The 22612-nt window shown below is 40.9% G+C and overlaps 2 protein-coding genes across 3 annotated transcripts; one reads left to right on the forward strand and one right to left on the reverse strand.

Annotated features, from left to right (window-relative positions):
• Positions 1-87: 87 nt before the first annotated feature.
• Positions 88-8391, forward strand: si:dkeyp-75h12.7. 2 transcript variants are annotated; one of them, XR_006827679.1, is made up of 8 exons: positions 88-1341; positions 1555-1675; positions 2837-3006; positions 3270-3448; positions 3882-4044; positions 4837-4961; positions 5087-5426; positions 8321-8391. XR_006827679.1 is itself a non-coding variant. In XM_046065792.1 (7 exons), the coding sequence occupies exons 1-7, from the start codon at positions 1263-1265 to the stop codon at positions 5234-5236; spliced, it is 987 nt and encodes a 328-aa protein (XP_045921748.1). In that variant the 5' UTR covers positions 88-1262; the 3' UTR covers positions 5237-7852. The 2 variants fall into 2 exon arrangements, 1 of the variants encoding a protein (XP_045921748.1); XM_046065792.1 differs by lacking the exon at positions 8321-8391 and having other exon boundaries at positions 5087-7852.
• Positions 8392-9334: 943 nt separating this feature from the next.
• On the reverse strand, positions 9335-22169 carry pik3c3 (phosphatidylinositol 3-kinase, catalytic subunit type 3). Its single transcript, XM_046065776.1, has 25 exons — positions 21774-22169; positions 20170-20358; positions 19468-19611; positions 19223-19352; positions 17976-18062; positions 17163-17258; positions 16965-17036; positions 16778-16882; positions 15950-16042; positions 15625-15810; positions 15202-15332; positions 14666-14747; positions 14325-14392; positions 13901-14006; positions 13092-13208; positions 12641-12772; positions 12419-12547; positions 12032-12101; positions 11709-11773; positions 11550-11634; positions 11361-11435; positions 11107-11275; positions 10361-10451; positions 10112-10237; positions 9335-9639 (listed from the first exon to the last, which is right to left on the reverse strand). The coding sequence occupies exons 1-25, from the start codon at positions 21836-21838 to the stop codon at positions 9625-9627; spliced, it is 2628 nt and encodes an 875-aa protein (XP_045921732.1). The 5' UTR covers positions 21839-22169; the 3' UTR covers positions 9335-9624.
• Between the last annotated feature and the right edge of the window lie 443 nt (positions 22170-22612).

Raw genomic sequence — 22612 nt, forward strand, 5'->3', positions numbered from 1 at the left:
CGGCTCTGGGGTCGGTTGGTCCAAACTGAATACATCTTAAATTACTAGATGAATGAAATCTTGGACAAACATTCATCGTGCACAGACAATGTTTCCTGATGACTTTGGTGATCCGATGACTTTTTCTCACCACAAGACTGACATTTGTGATTTTGAGTGAAATGTCTCGACAGCTATTCGTAATGACATTTCATTTAGACATTTGCGTTCCCCTTAAAATGAACTATAATAACGTTGGTGACCCATTAACTTCTCATCTATTAGTCTGTTTTTTATTTTTATGATCAAACTAACTGCAAAACCAAATATCATACCCACCACCCTCAGCCGCACTCACTAATAACTTCTGCTAAAGGAGGATGGTGAACATGTTCCTTCTTCCATGGTGATCAGTATCAACATGCAAGCATTGTCATTGTATGTGGATGTTGGCACTTACTTTAGCAGCATAAACAAGAAGACATGCTAATAATAAAGATGTTTAACATTTGAACACTTAGCGTTATGATTGTTAGCTAACCCGTTAACATTAGCATGTAGCTCTGTAGCGTATACAGTAAAAAAACAAATAAGTTAAACAAATGTGGTGAACATGGTGGACATTTTTTCTTGCTCAGTATCAATGGGTTAGCACTGTTATTGTCGGCATGTTGGCGTTAGCATTTAGCAACAAAGACCATATTTCCCTTAACACGATGTAGGCCTACATTTAGCGGGGAAAAACCGGGAAAAACTCAATTCTGGCAGATGTTTTTCCACACCATATTTTCTACTTGATGAGCTATTTCTAAGACACTTCATTTATAAATGTATCCCAATTTCACACAAGTATAACCAAAAAACACAGAAAAATCTGTAGTTTGGGCGAAAAGATCGAAATTACAAACTCTTACACTGGATGAGCTCTGTGCTTGATAACATTGTACTGAAGGTTCATGTTCCCAAAAGTTTCACTTTAATCATAAGTTTATCTTCTGTCTCAGTGTCTGAAACTTCTCATCCTCCTAAGTAGATTACAGCCTTTCCTCTCCCTTACAAAATCACTGTCCTTCAATTAAATCCTTCTCTCCACCCCTTCCACTTGCTCCTGCTAACTCCAGCCTGTCATTCTCCCCTGCAGCTTAGTCCATCTCCTCCTCGGTGTGTCTCTACAGGTGCATGTGTCTTGCTTTAAAGGGAGTTGGTCAACTCCAGTACTGTACAGGCTGTAGTTAAGACCCTCACAATCTGGCTCACTTGATCCAGGGGATCACAAAGTTGCCATGCAGACATCAGGTGTAACCACGGGTCAGCTGAGAGCACAGGTGGGGTTGTGCATTACAGTCGCCCTGCTCATGAATGGTGAGTACTGACGTTAATAACACAGTTGTGCTAACTAATAAGTGTTTTTAGTTTAGCTTTTAGTAACTCTTTCCTGTGTTTCAATAAGCCATTTTGTCCTCTGTGTGCCCACGCTTAAGTGTTAACAAAGTTGTGACAATCAGACTTAAGGGGTCAATGAGCATCTGTGTGAGTGTGCTATTTTGGTGTACCTGTTTCGTGTGAACTTCCCAGGGTCGACTGGGTTAGTCTGCTACACTACAGTGGAATCACTGGATTTAGGCTGCCTCCTGCAGTGGGATTGTCCTCATGCCAGTCCTAATACCACCTACACAGTGCAGACAAAGACTCAGGGGTAAGTCCTCCTGTCTGAGTGTGTGTGACATTCCTGTGACTTCACACAATATGACACTTAAATTCTCATTATTATCTCATCTATATGGTATACTACACATTTTAAGTTAGGTTAGTAGGTTTGTACAGTCCTTTAGATCAAGTGCTGCTTAGAATAACACTCACAATAAATTTGTGTAAACTAATTTATTTATTTTTTTTCTGCACACAACAAACAAAACAAAATAGGTGGGTGTCCCCCATTTAAGAAAAAATAAAAGATAGATATCAGCTGACAAAATGATTTAAAAAATAAAAATTTATTTAAAAAAGATGAAATAATTAGACATGACTGTTTCTTTTCTAAAAATTTCAGAAGATAAGGAGCTCCTAATAATGTGTAGGCTGGCATTTCATATCTGTACAGTGTGATATCTGTGGGAATACAGACCATGTTTTATAAAAGGGAAAATGAAGATGGTCAATTACAATGGGAACTATAAAATACAGTATAATCATACAAAGCCAACACTGCCTAACGATCTGGTGGTAGTAAGATGCAGTATTGTTAGGCAATAATGTGTTTTGATACCTTCCAAAGAATTTGGCTGGTGCTTCTTTCACACCTGGAGCCTGGTCAGCTCTCCAGTCTGTACGTCTCTGTGAGCTTCATACAGCGCTAATATGTTTCTACACACTGAAAAGGGACTCATGAACAATATAACCAAAGCAGCTTTGTGCAGGGAGAGTGAAATGACAGAAAAGACTGGTTTTAGAACAGTTGCGGGTTGTAGGCCTTGGACACATGAAAAGAAAAGCATGGATAAACTGGTCTGTTGCATAATAACCAGGCCAGGAACACACTGACTAAAGAGATCAAAGCTGCAAAGAGGAGCTACGCTGAAAAGCTAAATAACAGCTTTGCAGCCAACGATCCTGCGTCAGTGTGGAGAGGCCTACACTCTCAAACTACAGGAGACCATCCCCCAACACTGCTGGTACTCAACATCTGGCAGACGAGCTGAATGGCTTTTATCGTAGGTTTGAAAAGCCCACAGTCACACCTCTCCCCCGCTCCACAACCATCTTCAAACAATCACCTTCCCCCTCTGACACAACTCCCTGGAACAACTCCCGTGCAATAATCCAGTAACTCTAATCAACCACCTGTTTACTGTTGCAGGGACCCCTGGCAGGACGTATCGTGGTGCGTTTGGGTCTCATCCCGCAGCTGTGACATCTCTCAGGCCTTCTCTAACTTTGAGCTGTACAACATGATCCGTCTCGGTGTCCACCTCAGCCCCAGCTCCACCGTCTGGATCGAGCCACGCAAGTTCGACTACAGTGACTTCAGTCAGTGACATGACTTTCTGTAATACAACAGTGTCAAAAACAAAAATTCATGAAACAGAGAGGCAGCAGGCTTGCCTCTCTCTAGTCTGTGGAGATTTGATTGGAGGAAATAACAGTAATGGGATGAAAACCTGCCGGCTCTTGTTTGCACATGCTTTGAAACTGTTAAAATAACCTGCTTGAATGTATGTGTATATAATGTGTATATATAATAGGAATCCCAGGATAATTAACAGCCCCCTTCTCTCCTCTCCCCACCCCAGCTTTCAGCGCTCCCTCTGTCTTGGTCTCTTTGAAAGACGACGAGCTGCTGGTGCAGGTGCAGTTCCCCTGTGCTGCCAACAGGAGGTGCTCTCTGGAGAGGTGCTGTCCCATCTCTGAACTGATTGATCCCTGGACCACAGTGACTGTATACAACAACCTCAATCACTCTGAACACCAGGTCTGACATGCTTTGTTGCTCAAAACCCCTGCATACTAAAAGGGAGTCCATATTTAATTCATAGCCAGTTGCCCAGTAGAAACCTGGCATGCTCTTTCTGTACAATTCTCATTTAGTAACCAACGTTCAAACTTGGATCCTGTCTGTGCATCCATTCCTAAAAGTTTAATTTAGACTCTAAGAGTATAAAATACAAACAGTTCCTGACAGTGAATTACAGACACAAACACTGATGTTGCTGTTTAAAATCCACTTGTCGTTAGTTAACATCACAGGGTTTGTGTAAGATTGTGAAGGCCTTCTTAATGCTAATGTAATGTAACCGCAAGCAAATATTGGTTCATATGTAATTCAGCTCAGCGTCAGTGAATTGTTTGTACTCTTTGAATCTCTGGTTTTATTCTGAAAAAGCCATGGCTTTGTGTTTTTGCAGAGCCGTACAGTTTGGACCCAGGAAGTGGTGTCCTATGTGGAGCTCTCTGGCTTGGCTCCTGGTCAGAACTACTGTGCTGTGGCCAACTTCTCCTTCCCGACCTTCTCCATGGCTGCTTCCCCGAAATCTGCCCCTCGGTGTGTCCAGACTGTTTCCAAATCAGGTGAGAGGACGATTGAAGAGAGTCAAATTTCTACTTTTGAAGCATCTTCATGAATGGGTGGCTGCAAGATGGTTAAAAAAAACAAATGGGCTGATTTAAAATAAAAGATTTCAACATAAAATCATACAAACAAAAGAAAAGGTGCAAATGAGATAAACCTAAAAATAAATAGTTGAGCAATGTAATGAGAGAAATTCAGGCTTCTATGAATTTCTCTTCCTCAACATCATCTCTTAAAGGTTTGTGTTTTCCATATATCATAAATGTTTTTCATTATCTGCGTTTATTAAGTTACATTCTGCAGGTAAGAGTTTAAGGTTACATAATCTAGGCCAAACAGGTGTCCTTACACATATACCATAAGATGAGATATTCAAAACAGTTTTTCCAGGAACACTGAACAGTTGTGCAGTCCTGTAGACAAGAAACAATGGACTTATCTAATCTTTGCATTTTTCTTAGTCTTGTTAGTTTTTGGTTGATACGGCAATTAAAATTTAATGATCTTAGAGTAGGAACTGGTCACCACAGCACTGAGGGGTTGCACATATTGGGAACCATTAGGTTACACTTCAACTTCCACTTCAGGGGTGAATATGTTCCCTTTGTTTACCTCTTAAAATGTACAGAACCTAACCCCTGTCTCACTACAGAGTCCAGTTAGATCCTGTGCCAGTGGCTCGGCTCATTCTGCAGCCTCACTGCTGACTCACCTTGTTTACTCTGGGTGTTAAATTATGCAGCGTTGCTCGTACGTGTTTGTTGGAGCAGAGATTTGTGTCTTCTCTTCAGGGCTGCTGCCTGTGATGTTTCTGGGAATCGGGCTGACGTGTCTGCTCCTCGTTCCACTTCTCACTGTGTTTCTGCGAAGAGCAAGACGAGCCGCACCAGCCGCTGAACCTCAACCCAAGACTCCAGTATGATTTATTTTCTCACACTTTATTTCTCTGCCTGTTTTCTGTAAACTCAGAATTCACTGATTCAAAAGTACACTGCCTATTCCTCCTCGACAGACAACTGAACCCATATTTCTTTCATTAAGGCGTCCGATCATGATCCAGTCTCTTTGGTCCCTCTTCCCTCGGTACCTGTCGACCTTTGCGACATCCACGTGGAATTCGCTGATGACCGTAACCTCCTACAGTCTCCCCTGCAACCAGGACCAGACTTGCATCCTGGGAAACACCAGTGATCCTCCCCATCTTGTCTCCAACTCAAATGCAGCATTACTGGGAGACCGGCGGGGTGGAGCTGGAGCGAGGCCTGGAGTCTGGTATCAGCATCCCACCTGCATCTCACTCTTCTGAGGAGACATGTGGGACAAATGCAGACTTATACTGAAAGACTGATAGCCATCTTACCATGAGTGTTGCTCTGTAAAGGTAGGTGTCTGTAGGGCCGGGCCTCACCTCCAGCACTGTACTCTATACCTCTGCAATCCTGGTACGGTCCTGTACCAAAATCATCCTCATGAAATATGGAGAAGTGATAAACATGCGTTTCCCAGTATGATATTATCTGCTGAAATTAACAGAATACATCAAGTTTACAATTAGGCAGCTGAAATCAGTATTGGCATATGTTGCTGGACAAATAAGAAAGATGAGTGTGTCTTCATTACCTAGCTTGTCCACCAGAGAGCACTGACAGGTTAATTTTTAAACCGTAGTGTCCCGCTCAGAACATTTATTAAATAACCTAATTTAAGTGCTCCTTCTTTATTTATGCTATGCCTTCTATGTTGGAAAAGAAAAAAAATACAATTATCTGTCACTATTTGGGTACCAAATTTTTTCAGCTGAGGTCATGAGCTTGGGGTAATGACTGACAGAAAGGGATCAAGTTTACTATTAGGCTGCTGAAATTAGTTTTCTTTAAAAAGGAGCCAGGTGAGGAGGTTCGGGGTTCTTATTCAAAGGCCTGTACTCTATCTAGTATTTTCATGCTATTTTATACTTCTACTCCACTACATTTTAGAGGCAAATATTGTACTTTGTACTACATTTATCTGACAGATATTAGTTACTTTTTTAGATCAAGATTGACAGGTGATCTGTTTTTTTTAAATATGATGCTGTGTTATAGGTTTAACCACTCAAAAGTGTATAAAGCATTCAAAATGAGCTCCACCTCAACCAGCGATAACATTAGAGTACTGTTCAGTAATATAATAATATAACACTGACGTATTCTGACAAACAAATACTTTTGATAGTTTGAGTACATTCTGCTGGGAATACTTTTGCATTAGAGTAAAGAATAAATTTGTAACCGGCCTTTCTCACCGCTTCCTGACATTTTGTAGACCCAACATTACTTGAGAAATCAACCAGTAGCTTAATTGATAATTCAACTATTCACCCCTAAAGGCCAGTAGGCCACAGCGTCAGGCAGTAAGGTTTAAACCGCGTGACAGCAAACTGCTAAAATGTCTTTGAGCACGTTAATGGATCCCTTCCAGCTCTGAAGACGCTGCTCTGTACCTGACCTCTGCCCTCTGACGTTCATTTCTGGTGGACTTGTGTGGAGTCCATTATTAGGAAGATGAATGGAGATCATGTGCAACAAAGCCACCAAATGACCTCTAACATGTAAGTCTGTTTAGCTGGGAGCTGTCATCAAGTGATATAAATGTGGATCCCAAACATATAAGCACATTCCTCTGGCTATGACTGCTCCGATAGAGGGTCATAGAATCGCCATTACAGATGAAGCAGAGATAGTTTATCTGACAAGTCCAAAAGGAGCTGTTTATGTACCACTGATTCAGTGAAAAATCTAAATCTGGCTGCAGTTTTTCCCTTTCTGCCTTTTGTGCTGAGGTCATCTAACAGGCCGGTCCAAACCATAAGCTTCATAAACAAGAACTAAGAAAACATCTGACCCCCCACATGCAGCCAGCAGCTCCTTCGTGCTGCCCCCCCTGCCCTCCCCCCTAAAGGGACAACAGAGTTGTTTTCTTCTATCATTCATTGCTCTGAAATGTTTCTGACTCACAGTTGCCCTACCGGAGCTTCGCTGCCCTTTTACCCGTGACTGACGCCTCATTATGCCTCCTGCATGAAAACAAGGAACATCTTGACATCTCGCCTTCTGTTTTGCTGGTGTTGCATTCTTTCCGCGTCATTGGGGAGCCTTGGGGGTTTGGCCGTCCAGCATTGTTTGTTTCCCCTTCTATCTTTTCCAGAGCCCACAGAGACCTGGGGGGTTATCCAAAGCTCCACGCATAAGCCAGTAGCATGGCTTTTATTAATAAGCACAGTGCTGACATTGTGGAGAGATGATGAAGCAAGAAACTGGCTTGTGTGTGTGATTGAGCACCTGACCACACAACAGCCGAGCTGCATGAGTGGTACACGTTTGACCTTTTTATTTTATTTTATTTTCCGCTATTTGCAGTAATTTTTCTGAAACTATCCAGCAAGATGGATTTAACTTTGCTTATCCACTAGCTTTGTGTGTATCTTGGCGGTGAACTGCAGTGTGAGGTGACCTTATTAGGCTTGTTTCTATAATGATCTTCCATCAGATGACTATTTTTGCCTTTTGTATTGACAATAAGGAGGAGGAGGTTTATGCCAACACTGTGTGTAACTACTAACTTTAAAGTTGATAACAAATCATGTACGCGACCAAAACTCTCATTATCTCACTTCAGACTTGTAAATGTGTATCAAGCTTATCAAACGGTTGTTGATATGAGATTAAAACAAATTTACAAGCTCTGTTAATCAGTTCAAAGTAGTTCTAAATGTGATATAAATGCAGCCTGTGGTGCTCTGTTGGGACTACTTTTAATAAAATTCAGGCTAATACAGAGCTCATGAATAAACTGTGTTGGTCTTTTTCCTTGTTGAGTTTCTGGCAGTCAGCAATCTTACATTCTGTTATCAGCCTCCACTGTATTAAAAATATACACTTAGACATTTTGATTAAAGTAATTAACTCATGACTTTAGAAAAAGTTACATTTTTACGTATCTAAACAACTGAAGTGCTCTAATTCATCGGTTCCTTTGTTCTATTTTCGTAGCAGTGAGGGTCTTACATTTCTTGCCTGTTTTGATGCCTTAAAGGATAGGGTCACAAGTCTGTCAACAATATATGCTCATGTGTATGTAGAAACAATCGATAGTATTCATTCCGCCTCTCCATACTGTTCCTAAAGACTCCTCATGTGACTCTACTTAAGTTCAGCCAAAGCCAATTTGAGGCTTCTGCAGTCTGAGTTAATTGAATTAAAGTCGGTATTGTTTTTTTCTGTTCTTACTTTATAGGGGAGAGCAGGGTGATTCCATCCTTTGAAGAGTTATCTATTTTACTCCCCCTGTGATGAAGAGAAGCCCGTGGAATAAGCGATAAGCACATTCAACTTTCATGTGTGTTATATCTATCTATATCTTTAAATAAAGATTATTTGGCTGTTATTACCTCTAAACTGCTGGATGACACACATTTGTTAAAATGGCAGGGATGGGGTAATTTGACCTAAAGGACTTGGGAAGTTGAGCCAGCTATTTTACTATAATTCAACATTGCATTCTTATGCATCACCAACATGATGTGACTTAAAGAATTTTAGACCAGAAACAATCATGTCATACTTCTATAAATGGAAAACAGACAGGGTTTTAACTCCCCTTGAGGATTTGGACAGAGCAGTGGGAGAGGTACAGAATGGGAAGTCCATACGTCAGGTGACAAGAGACATGAAGATCAACAGGATGACTTTAAAGTGATACATTCATATGAAACAACTAGGAGACATAGCTGAAATGTTTCACTAAGTGAAATTAAATGTCAACTGGCATTTGGGTTGGCACAATGAAATGACAGTGATGTCCCTAATTTTAAAAACTGCATTCATGGTGGCACTTTCCTGTTAGATGCTATGGCCTTTGTTCTGTTGTGTGTAAAGGCATTTATTAAGCTGTTTTGGGTTTACATTAATCAGTAGCTGCATATAACTCACCACTGTAACTTTACAGAAAAAAAGACCCCACACATCATTATAGAAATGTATAGCTTGTGCTTAAATCACATGGACTGACTTGTTTTCCACGTCTCTAAGCAGGAACTGCTTAGTCACACGCTCAGTGACTCACCAACCCACTGAGGGTTCGACTATTTTCGACCCCCAGTGTTGACGGTTTGACCATCCACATATGGTCAGCAATGCTCAATTAAGAAAAATGTTGCGCGCCATAAACGCTGCATAGCTGCACTTTTTTGGGCCAAAATAATGAAAAATACACACAGCTTTAGAAAAACAAACACAAATGGCCAATAAGTTCACTTGTATCAACATTTTTTTTTTTTATTTGGCCATACTTTTCATTCATTCATTCATTTAATAATTAATATACATTATATATACATAAGCAAACAAAGACATCTATGTCCTTGTTTATCCATGTTGCAGTAAAGGTTGGCAGTGCATTCTTGGCCTTTTTAACAGTGTCACTGGGTTTCTTTCGTTCATCCTCACACACACGGGATCAGTCGAGTCAGCATTGTATGATCGTGTGTTCCTGCTGCAGAAATTTGATCCAGTTCAGCCTCGTCTCAGTGGTGTCTCTGCTCATCTGCGCCAGTACTGAAGAAAGACAGGAACAAATAAGCTACTACTAAAGAAAATACTTTTTAACATGTTACCAGAGCAGGTGTTGCACATTTTAGCCTGTTCATAGCAAATAGTTTGTTGTTAACATAACTGCTGATGTTTCTCAAAGCAAAGTTTTTACATAGTTAAATGGTTTCAGATTCACATTTATTACAGTTAAAATCAACTGTTGAAGGAGAAACCTGCTTTAGGCAGATAATCCATCAGAGAAACATGAAACAAATTCAAACCCTAAAGTTACTTTTTTTTCTTTAAAATAAAATAATAGCGAATGAGCCTCATTTTGTGGCAGATTATAACCATAACCTTATTGATCATCTTAAGACTGACTTATGGTATGTTAAATTGCAGTGATGTAAGTGGTAATTGTGCTGTGTTGCCCTGGACAAATCTCTGCAAGTCCAGAAACATCTTTTTTTTTTTAAAGTATGTTGAGTGCACATACCTGAGCAAACTTGTGTATCTGCTCGACCACAGCAGCAAACAGAGCGCCCACGCTCTCATCAATCAGACTCTGCATGTAATGGACTGCCTCCTCGTCCGACAGGTCCAATCTGAACTTGTCCTGCACCTGAAGGCAAAAAAACATAACTAATTTACTTAATCAGCAGTACATATATTAGTGTTATTACTTGGCTGGGGTGACATTTCTACTCCTCTGAAAATTAAGCGTTTAAGGTAACAACAAACTTACCTTCTTAACGGTCTTATCAGGCTCCAGAGCGATGTCAGGAATATTGGCATCCACCATGAGAGAGAACAGATTCAGGATCAGGTTGGAGTATCTGAAGAAATGGTGGGAAGAAGGATATTTTACCTCAGGGGTTTGGTTTGTGTGGTAGTTCAGTTATGTAGGCGATGCTTTTGAAAAAATCTTGTTCTGTTGCTGGTAGTTCAATATATTTTAGTCCATCAGATACAAATTGACTACACTTCCCGATCCCGTCTACTGGTTGTAAGATTGATTTCAGTGTAGTCAGTAAAGTGTGAAAATCAGGTGTCAAACAGAATTCATCACAGCACACATTTAGTGACCTTTATTTTTGTCAAAAGTTTCTACACGACCTTCCTTACACCAACAAAGGCGTATTCCGAGTAACAGTTCACCAGCGTTATCATGTAATGATAATGTAACAAACTCACACTGAAGCTGATCAAATACCTATTTCAAGTAAGTATCTGCAAGTTTACTTTCACAATCCACTAACCTGTGGCCACAAAACAGGGAGTAAATCGATTGTGAACGCTTTGGAAAAATGGTTGGTGATGAAACATTCACTACTACTGCTAATGGTCACTTAAAGCCACAGTGCTGGGAGAAAGTCTTTCAAATCAAAGACTCAGTGGATGCACACTCCCAGTTTGAGACTAGAAACATGACTCTTCCACCAGAGAATGTGGTTTCTGTTCTCTTGTGTATTTGTGTGTCCGGTCTCTGACCTCCTGAGGTGCAGGAAGGCGGTGTAGCATTGCTTCCTGAACTCCTGGTACTGCTCGCTCTGCATGCCTCCCATCCCCTCCACCATCTCTTTGCTCAGCTTCATGGGCGGTGGCAACGGTTTGGGGTCCCGACCCAGAATGTAGCCGAAGTCGATGTGGAAGAGCTTCCCTGGATGAAGAGAGAATATTCTGAAAGTGTCCAGTAAACTGGAATGTTTAATGAAACGGTATCTGAAAGAACATCTTTCCCTCACCGGTCTTTGTCAGCAGCAGATTGTCCAAGTGTCTGTCTCCAACTCCGAGGATGTACGTGATGACACAGTAACCAGCTGGAAGGACGCAGTAAGAGAGACTTGAGATTGATTAAACCACTGGGAACACCACCTGTTTTCTGCAGGTAAAGTAACAGATTAACCTGTTGAAACAGACACAAAGTAACTCACCGCAGCTCTTCACGTAGGTGTCCATCACCTCAGAGCTGATGCCGTAGGGACCCTTTTCACTCGGTGCATGCTTCCTGAAGAAGCTCTGTCAAAAGAAATCACATAATTAAAAGGACAAGTCACGTTGTTTGTCAGCAGTGTCCCTACAACTCCGCTCACCTGGATGTTGCCTTCAGTAGCGAGGACTTCAGCAACAGGAACAGACTGAACAAACTGCATGAAACCTGGGAGAAGAATGAAAAATTTTCTTTGGTTAGGCTGGAAGATAATTGGGTAGTGAAACACATTTTACATACTTTCAAACACTTTTCTGCTTTTTTTTTTTATGTATTTTCTTTGTTCTTTCAGTAACTAAATGTGCTTCCTTCACAAAGAGATTCTTTGTTTCAATGGGACTAGCAAATAAAGTAATACTGTATTTAATCAGTTTCAATAGCAGCCTATTTTCTACCAGAGAGTGACGGGTGCTCATGTCTTCTTACCGTGCTTGGTGCTGGTGGCTAATACTTTGTAAGGTGTCAACTTCAGGTCCAAGTTCTCTTTCCTCAACAGCTATAGGCCCCAAAACACAACCCAGATGTTTTCAATCAATTGTCTTTTTATAACTGATCAATCAATTGTAAAAAGAGCTAGGTAAGCAACAACTGTATTTTATGGGTCATTATTCTCCAATTCATGGATCCAAAGAACACAGTACTGTACCTGCATGATCAACATCATTATCATGAACTTTTTACAGTAGAAAAGAAAAGCCAGTAACTACTGGCTCAAGTGCCTGTAAGTCTGATCAAATTAAACTAAAATCACCACCAAATACATTCCTTTATCCTCATTAAACCTGCAAACAGAACATAACAGAGTATTCTTACTTTGTCCATGAGCGAGATGATCTGAAGGATGAGCTGATCCTGTCTTAGGTCGTCTCCGTGTTTGAAGATAACTGGGTACATAGCTCCATCCTCAGCCTTGAAGATCAGCTTGGCTGGCATCAGAGCGCTCTGACACACACGAGACTCATGAACAATACAGATACTAGTACTAGATACTGGTTTTAGTCAAGACAAAGCAAATGAAAGTTACATTTTCTGTACCTTGAAGAGTGTGGCTGTCTCAGGGACGATGCCTCTGATCCTGATCTGAGGCTCCAGAGGAAGAGGAATCGGCTCGATCTCTGACAGATTCACTTTCTCGTTGTCAGCCAGCAGAGCCTGCAGCCGCTCCGTCTGTAGACACACGGGGAGGGACGCCGCTGTTAACGCAACTCAGCAGGAGCAGTGTGTTCATGTGTTGATACAGTTAAAAGCAATCACCGGAGACTGAGTGCATATGTGAATGACAAAGAGAGTGTCCATGTGAGGGCCCAGAGATTTTTATTCTATCATGTGTTATTGTAGCGGAAAACTGAATAAATTCAGAATGATTTCAATAACAAATCTGCACAAAATAACCTGTAATGAAAGCATGTTTTTGAAATATTTGCACAATAAAATGTAGAAACACATACAGCTACAACTACAACTCCATGTGCAGGTCTTCTGTTACCTTCTTCTTGCGATTTCCACTCTCCCTCTGCACAGCTTTCATCAGCTGCACCAGTCTGTCTACAAACGTCTGCTGGGCGGCCAACAGCGATCGCATCACTCTCACACATTTATCACCCTGGAGGGAAGAGGAAGTGTGTGCATTAAAGTCAAAGGACTAACTGCATATATAGTATGCTGTTTGCTGCAGAACAGACGTATCAGAGTGAAAAAGATTATTACATAATAGTTTTGCTTATAAGCTTTCTGGTGGAGAGTTAGATGAGAGGAATGATACCACTCTTGTGGCTGTATGGTAAATATGAAGCTACAGCCGGCAGATGGTTAGCTTAGCTTAGCACAAACACTGGAAATGGAGAAGCAACTAGCCTGGCTCTGTCTGACTAACAAAATCCACCTACCGGCACCGCTAAATTTGACTAGGTAATTCATATACACACTAAAGTGACAGTTAAGGAGTTACTGTATGTGCAGGATTATTTCTTACCACTTAAGATTTTGTATGGATACCGCAAAATAAAAAAATGTGGCACACAATCTGCTCTTACACTAAAACTCACTTTGGATTAGAAATTATCAGGGAAGTATTTCTAATTAAATTTATTCATGTAGTATATTTTAAACAAAAAGGTACTTAAAGTGCTATCATTTTGGTGCTAAGCCATTTAGAGATTTGTAGATGGGACTATGGCAACATACATGATAATATAATGGTCTATTTGTTATACTGAAATACTCACCAATGAACATCAGTTACTCCCCCCCCGCCCCCAAATGTATGTACTACAATGTTTTGTTCGGAGTTCTGACCTTGAGTAACGCCTGACTGAACCTCCTCATGACATTCAGGTACATCTCGTGGGTCTTGGGATCTCTCTGCTGGGTGTCCTGATCCTCACACTCCACAATCACATACCTTAAAAAGACACACGGGTTTCGTTGACAGATGTACAGGTGCATCTCAAAGAATTTCAATATAGGCATAAAGTTCATTGTGAGCACCAATCTAAAATTCAAATATATTTTGAGATACTGGAGTTTCCCTGAGCTGTAAACAGTAATCATCTAGGTTAAAACAACAACAACAACAACAACAACAACAAAAAGGCTTGAAATGTTTCACCTCATGTGTAATGAACTTAAAGTCTCACCTTTTGAATAAAAGTAAATAAAAATATAAACACAAAGACATTTTCAGTAATAAGAAACTAAGCTGCTTTGAACTTGTACTCACCAATACAAATAGTTGGCAAGTGTAGAGTTCTTGCAGGCACGAGAAATGAGAAATGTGCACAAGTCTTGCTACAAAGAGACACAGACACAATGACACATCAATGCCGGGCTGAAACAATTAGATTGGGTTTTTTTCCCCAGCTCTTTAGCCCTGCGTCTTCTGTGGAATACATTTGAAATTTTCTGGCACAATATTATGTTTCTAACTTCCTGTTGCTTCATCAACTGGTGTTTGTCCATGTGTCATGTGGGAGGATTAATTCTGATTAAAACTGGATTCTCCTATGAGACAGTTTCTGTGCTTCTCTTGTTTTCTTTTCAGGGATATTTTGACTTTCATACCTCTAGATTCTCGCTGTCGGCTCCGTCCTTGCCTTTCTGTGCGGCAGTGGGAGGTCCAGATGTGCAAGACAGGATCTGGGAACTGCAGACAGAGAAAACTAAATGGTAAACAGTCTGAGAACATGGCAGTTACAAACTTGAACAAACTTTTACTTAAACTGATGAGATGGTGTGTTCAGTGTAGACTGTTTCAGTCTGTGAGGTTTAGTCAGTGCTCTACATCCAGCTGACAGCCCGAGGTTCTGGCCAGAGCTGTACGGAGCTACGCCAGTAAAATCACAACACCCTAAGAGTTCATTACGGCTTCTGAAAGACAAATAATCAAATTCGGCAAAGCAGCAAGTACTCGCCCAAGCAGTTAGAATTTTTGAGATAAATTTAGACCTAGGCCGTAAAAAAACAAAACAAGAAAAAAACAACTCATCAGCTGACCACAGGAAAACCTCCACATGTGCCTCGCTTCTGTCAAAGCTGCTAGTGGTGTTGACGTATTTAGAGCCGGGGTAGCTGTTCTAACCTCTCATCCAAGTACTGACCTGTCCAGTGTGGAGTCATCTGAAAGTCCCTGGCTGTCTCTCTTGCTGCCCGGCTCCAGGCCTCCCTGAATATCGCTGAAGTTCTCATACTTGAGCGCCTGGACCAGCTGGAGAAGATACATCAGCAGGTCCTGCAGAGATGAGACGGGGATAGTTATGCTTGTGGTACAACAAGAGTTTCTTTCTAAAGTACTTCATATTTTGGAATTAAAGCTCAGGTTTATCATTTAATGTTCTTTTCTGTCAAAGTATAATCAATTGATCTAAAAAGTCTTCAACTTTCTGTGATAAGTATACTTTTTTCTTATTGATGGATGATGAACTTTGGAATAAAGCTTTGTCTCACAACATTTCTACAAGTTTAATACAGAGTCACTATCATGCATCCAACACAAGTATACCCGCCCATCCTACTACGCCGACCTCATCATCTGCCTGCTGCAAGCGGGCCACAGCGTAGCGTCTGACCGTGGGGTTGGTGAACTGGGATGACAGCAGCTCCAGGGAGTCCTCCACATCCATCGGCCTCCACTTGCCCAGCAGCTCCAGAGCCTGCTTGGCCTCCTGGGGCAGATCCCAGTTCACACACTTGAGGAACTTTGTCAGGGCCTGTGGTGAGAGGAGGAAGAGAAAGCCGTGAACACGTGAAAGATAGTATCCACAGGCACTAGGAGAGAAACAGTGTTTGAATCTGTGAGGACTGAGACAGAAACCTGAGTGGGTATGGGGGCAGAACAAACACACCCACCTTCTCCTGCGTGGTGAGGTAGTATCTGAACTTCCACACCAGGTCCTGTTCTTCAGAGCTGAGCTGCTTGGTTGGAGGATAGCTCACAATGATCTGTTGGTGCATACAGACACACACAGATATCAAGTCAATCTACAAAAGCAGACATGGTGATGACATACCAAGGCATCCCAAACATTTGAAGCGTTTACTAAATATCTGACTTTGAGGATAATCTACTGAAAATAAAGGCTATCGAGGCACTTTGACAAGCATGGGGAGAACAGCAGAGACTAAAGCTGTATGTGTTTTAATAAATACCATCTTTATCTGAAAGTTATAATGCCTTGAACACCCACAGAAACAATCCTCAACTATTTATATCTGTGTATGTTAAAACAGTTTGTTCTGGTCCTTCGCTGAGTTGCATTCAAAGCATCTGTAAAATTCCCAGTCATCACACAAAAGCAATGCCACAACAGCTAAGGGCAAGTTTTTGGAACATCAATGCAATATATAGTCTCCTACTGACTTGGGATCACTCTACATTAGAGAACTACTGTAACTTTACATCAACAGTAGGTCTTTGAGGTCCTCTGACTGGGGTTTGCCGTTGCTCCTGACTTAAACTAAGAGAAACTTTGGATCTGCTGAAGCAGCTTGAGACTTGTCTTTGTGTAGTTTTTTTATATATCTTTATTTTTTTGTTTGTATGTTTTTACTTCTCTTCTCTGAATTTTATATCGGTATTATCATGAAGCACTGTGTGACATTTGCTCTTGAAAAATGCTATATAAATAAACTTGCTCACTGAATTACTGTTTGATTTGATTAGAGATGGTTACTTACATTAAGCTGGTCGCGTGTGGCAGCGTTGGGCTTCAGGTCGTGATCTGAGGGCCCACTGCGGAGGCTACGGGCCAGTTTGTGATGCTTGCTCTCGACCAGGTTCTCCTGCAGAGAGACCGTGAATCGTAAAATGCGACTTTTTTCTACAATGTAAGTGTGTTGTTGTAGCGAGTGTGTGTCCGCTCACCATCCCCATCTGTGGGTCAGGAACTTTGACGATGTCGCAGCTGGTAAGAACAGGTGACGTGTCATCTCCGTCCTGAGAGGGGACAAAGTGAAATACACCAATCAGCTCCACCGTTTCCAGTGTTATAATACACACAGCTGGCTGCTTAATGGATCTTACATGTTAAATCTCGTTGTGTCTTTATACATATGTAAATACCTTTTCATAATAGACAATACTGTATTCCTTGTCATTGGTTTTGACACGGGGAAACTCCACCATGAGGTACATGAAGTTAGAGCTGCGTTTCTCACTCTGCAGAAACATACATGAAGAAAGCTTTTAGATTAAACTCAAAGACAACAAATAGTAAAAGACTTTTATAAAAAATTGCAAATGACATGTGCATATAGTGTGTAGATCTGGTGTGTTTATAACATGTAACAAGGCTAAGAGTCTCCACCCATGTTAGTGGCTCTGTGAGGATACTTACTTACCTACTTACACACAGCGGGGCTGTGAGCTAAATGTTAGCGTCAACATGCTAACAATCTTACAATGACAAAGCTAACATGCTGATGTTTAGTAGGTATAATATTTACCTTTTAAGTTTAGAGTGTTCAGAACAGTTAATTACTTTGCACCTCTATAACGAGAGACCGGTGCGTTGGAGGGGGACAAGTAGGTCAAAGGTTTTTCACACTGACTAGTTAGAAAGTGTGCCGAAATTTTCTTTGCAAGTTTAGCGTGTTAGCATTCTAAAATTTGCTAAATAGCACAAAAGACAAAGTACAGCTGAGGCTGATGGGAATTTCAATAGTTTCACAGGTATTTGGTCATAAACCAAAGTATTGGACAAATTTAAACTAAATGAAAAAATAAGGGTTTTCCAAAGTTATCAGAATTCATCCTCTGGGGAACATGAATGTCGGTTCTTATGTTCAGATCTTTCAGTCTGGACCGAAGTGGGCTTCTCCACTAGAGGGACCAAAAAGTGCTGTTTTAAAACACAGTCCAGGTAAACCAACTCACCTCGTTGATCATCTCAATCTCTCTGAAGGTCAGACGGTCCAGCCAGTCGACCTTCACCATGTGGCCCTGTCGATGGGCCTTTGTCAGCTAGATGGAGAGAGAGATTAGGAGGAAGACGGGAGGAAGAAAGAGAGCAGGGAAACGAGAAAAATAAAAAAAAAAAGAGTTTACCAAAATACAAAAAAAGCCTAGAGGTTGAAGTTCTGTTGCAGTTGATCTGGTCACAGCATGGTGGCTGATGTAAAAACAGCTCAACCAGTCATGCACAAATCCAGTGCCAGCAGCCAATCCAGCATCTCCGGTCACTCACTCAGCAGCCAACCCACTCATCAGTCAGTGTGGGTGTTGGGAATGTAAGCACACTTTTGGCCATGAACTGCAGCTCAGCTGGTTAGAATTAGTACTCTTTAAAACAACATATGAACTGGTAGCAGCCTAGACATGATTAAGTCAACTGCACTCAGGATTAATAAACAAATGTAGGAATCAATGAGTCTGTCTGAGGAATTAAATAATTAAAAAAACAAGCCAATCCGATCAGATGGTATTGAAATGAAATGCTTTCCCTAAAAAAAAGCTGCAACAAGTTGACAAACATAATTTTCTTGCGTCCACATAAACAAGAAACACATGCATACACAGAACAAACTAACAGATGGCAACAACAGCAGAAAACTTAAAAACCAACGTGTGTGATGTTTTCAAGAACGCAGCCGTACACCTTCACAGACAGGTGTTCACACCAAAACCTGGGTCAAAATGGATTTGTAAACGCACTGAATGGGTTTCCCAGGTAGAACAATGCAAAGTGTTCAGGGATTTAACCGATGAAGTATTCATAACTTCCCTGACACAGTCTGAATTGTCCTACTGTGGTACTCCTCAGTCAAGCGGCAGGTTTAAATTTATTATCAAATACGTTTGGACCAAGGCCTTCTTCACACACGTCCTGTACACAAACGCACATTCTGCTCTACTTGTACTCACATCACTGAGTACCTCCAGGTCAAGGCCCTGGAACAGATGGTGGTTTAGACACGTATCGGAGGGTTTCTGTCTTTTTCCAACACACGCACACAGTTTCCCGTTCACCCTCCACCCTTTCTGTCAGCCGATCAGTCCCTTCCCTGTTGTTCTTCCATCCTACACCGATACAATTCCTCTCTCTCCAGTCCTCAGCCCTGATCTCCTGTCCACACACACCCACACACACCCACACACACACCCACACACACACACCGTTGTACCTTGGCCAGTCTGCCCATCTGGTCCTCTGTCAGGCTGCTGCTGGTGCGTCCTGGTGTGGTGGTAGGCTCCCCTCCATCCCCCTCCACACCCGGCCAAACCTTCAGGTCATGCATCCCTTGCCGGAACATACTAGAGGAGGACAACACATCAGTGTTATTTTCGTTTTTGTAGCAAAACACAGGACTTTCTGAGTAGACTGTTATATTCTATCAGTGACAAAAACAGCCCAGAAGGTTTGACTCACCCATATTTGCCAAACAGGGTGACAGTGGTTCCCCCGACTGGGACGGCTCTGCCGGGCCCATAGATGTCCCACACTGTGAGAGCAACCTGGGCACTTTGGGGAAGGTCTGGATACTTGACTGGCAGCCGCAGCCACTCATTCCAGCTGCAGAGGACAGTAGGAGAGAGAGAGAAAAAAAGATTATAAGATTATTTTTTTTGAAGCTACAGGAAAAATAATCAGTTATTGGAGTAAGTTTTGTGCCTGTTTAGCATCAAAGAGTGAGAAATACAGGGCATGTGTGTGAGAAAGTAGACTTTTTTGGTTGGTTTTTGATAACCAGTGTTCACCTAATAATAACAACAGGAAGGTGTTTATGTACTTTGGGGGCATTTTCTGCATCCGTTGGTTGTACAAAAAGTATAAAGACAGGACAGAACCAGCAAACAGCGTCAGACTTAATTAATTCTTTGATGCATTATGACTTTCAAATTGAGACTTAACTGACAGAAGAACAAAAACAGCAATTCAATTACAAAACAAAATATGCAGAGAAAATTGATTTTATTTTTATTATATTAATATTTATTTAATTTTCAGGTTTCACCAAATTTTCACATACCTGAAAAAATGGCTGATACCCAGTTTTTATTAAAAGCCAGTTATCAGTGCAATACTTCAGATATACTAAGAACACAAAAAGAGAGACAGATTGATACTCACTTCCAACGTGTGCTGAACGCTTTGTACGAGGTGCGAACGGGTAGGGCAAGGGGTTTTCCTTCAGCAAACACCTGACATGTGACGTAGAGGTCCGAGCAGTTCTCTTGGTAGAGGCCAGAGAACCGCAGCATCGGGTCTTCCAGCAAGGCCTTGTAGCTCTTCTGCTCTCGCTTCCCCTCTAAGCTGCCTCTGGCAGAGGAGAGAAGAAACATGGTAGGAAGGTGACAAACAAGTATGTTTGCTGATTTTATCAAGATTGCTCTAACGTTTCCGCTCATAACTAAGTCAACATTTCTAAACTTTTTCTTCAGAAGGTTTGTGTTTTTCCATTTCATTTTCCAAACTATTTTAGACGAGCACCTGTGATGATAGAGAATAAGGTGACAATAACAATTTAAAATGGCATCATGCGTTTTGGGATTTCTTTTTTTCCTGTTTATCACTGTTTCACTCACTAATATGTAACAAATAAAAACATATTTCGTTAGATTCCTTAATTTATGATGATCATGATACAGTGGAAGTGTTTTTACAAGTTCTGATCTATTTGTTCTTTTCCTTTTGTTTTGTTAGAAAACACTAGCAAGTAGAGAAAACAATTAGTCTGAGTAGTGCCTGAGATAAGCTGATTAATATGTTTATTTAATTAAAATGGACACTTCCTGTGAGTCAAATGAGAGACTGGAGAAAAAAGATGGACACAGCCGCTTAATTAATTTGACTCATGAGCTGTGCACTTGATTTTAATAGATAGTCATGAGTCCTGACCAACAACAGACTCCCTGAGTCATGGTGAAAAAAGTCAACATCCTACAACAAACTATGGTGATGAAATGTTACTCCACATCGGTTAAATGACTGGACTCAGTTTAGTAACTTTATTGTCCCAATGGGGCAGGAACTCTGTCCTTGTCTCCACAAAAAAAGACAATAACATAAGCATCACAATTCATCAGAAATACAGCAACCTAGCAAAATGTATTTTATTGACAAATGTTTTAATTACTAAGTAGAGAAGGTCTATTAATCAATTAATTGGATTTGTTAATTTTAGTGACAATCTTTAGAAATGAAGTCCAATTTTGATAGCTAGGAAATAAAAATGGAAAACATTTTTTGCACACACCTTCAAAAAAAAACTTTTCTTCTAAAAAAAATTGTAGATTATTCTCTTCATTGATTGATTGATCAGTTTGTCCATCCAATGTCCATCAAGAGGGGGACTAAAAATGACAGCTTCAACGTAACTTAGGCCTACTTGTTTTGTCAGCTCAAATGTTGAATTTGCAGCCATATAACGTTACAGTAAGTCATAAAGAAGTAGTAAAATCTGTATATTTTGGCTTAATCGATGATTGGTGGCTATTCATTTTCTGTTTGACAACACTAAATCTCCAAACAAATGTTAACACAGGACTCTGTGCCATTTATATGAGTGTTTGATGAAGATCTGATTGATAAACAGTCTGTTGGGACACAGGTTAAAGTTTAGTCAGAAAAACAAACACACACAGCAAACACAGCCAGCATCCTGTCAAGTCACAAGATAGATTAGTCAAGTTGCAGCGCTTCACCACCAACCACGCACCAAGTACAAAACTTACATCTTAAGTTGAACGTTGATGTCCAAGTCACAGCTGTAGACATAGTTGAATTTATCAGTGTCCATCTTCCGACGGGGAAACACTAAAGTCTAACCAAAAACCTGACGGCTTCAACATGAAATCCCGGACGGTTATGTGACACTTTCTGCGACAAGGCCTCGGCTCGGAACAACAACACCTCCTCGGGACCCGGTTTAAACTACGGCACGCACTGCTAGCTAGATCACACTATCACTCTGTATATACGTTTAAAGAGATAACTTTGAGTGCCTGTGTTCACGGTAAAGACATTATTTCAACGGCTGTCTCACCGGGCTTGATTTTATGTTTCTCGTAGCTAGACAACAACACAGCATCAGCCAAATCTACAGCCAGGCCAAAGCAGTCGATCCTCGATGCGATAGGATTGACGAAAGTGAGAAGGTGATCGTTGTATCGTGTTTTGATTTTTCGAGCCTGATGGGACCAAGCAGGAAGTGGAAAAGAGGCGGGGTTTACAGCATGCTTGTTAAAAGCAAGGCACTTAAATTGAGAATACTCTTTGTTAAAAGTAAACTTTATATATTCATGATTAGATGCACAGTCTAACCAGAGTGTCATGCTGACTAAAATTTATTCTGGCAATTAGAAATATTACTATAGGCCTATATGACAATAATATAGTATATGCATGTTTTGCACTAATAGGAATACTATATTTGTGGTAACGTGACCTTAGATTTAATATAGCTATTTAAAAAATGTTTATCCTGTTCTTAATGTATTTTGTGGACTGTTGCCAGAGCCATAACAAATGTTAATTGTAGAACATTTTTGCCCATTTGATGAAACAATCCCTA

This window comes from Micropterus dolomieu, linkage group LG12, assembly GCF_021292245.1.
Source record: "Micropterus dolomieu isolate WLL.071019.BEF.003 ecotype Adirondacks linkage group LG12, ASM2129224v1, whole genome shotgun sequence".
NCBI lineage: Eukaryota > Metazoa > Chordata > Actinopteri > Centrarchiformes > Centrarchidae > Micropterus > Micropterus dolomieu.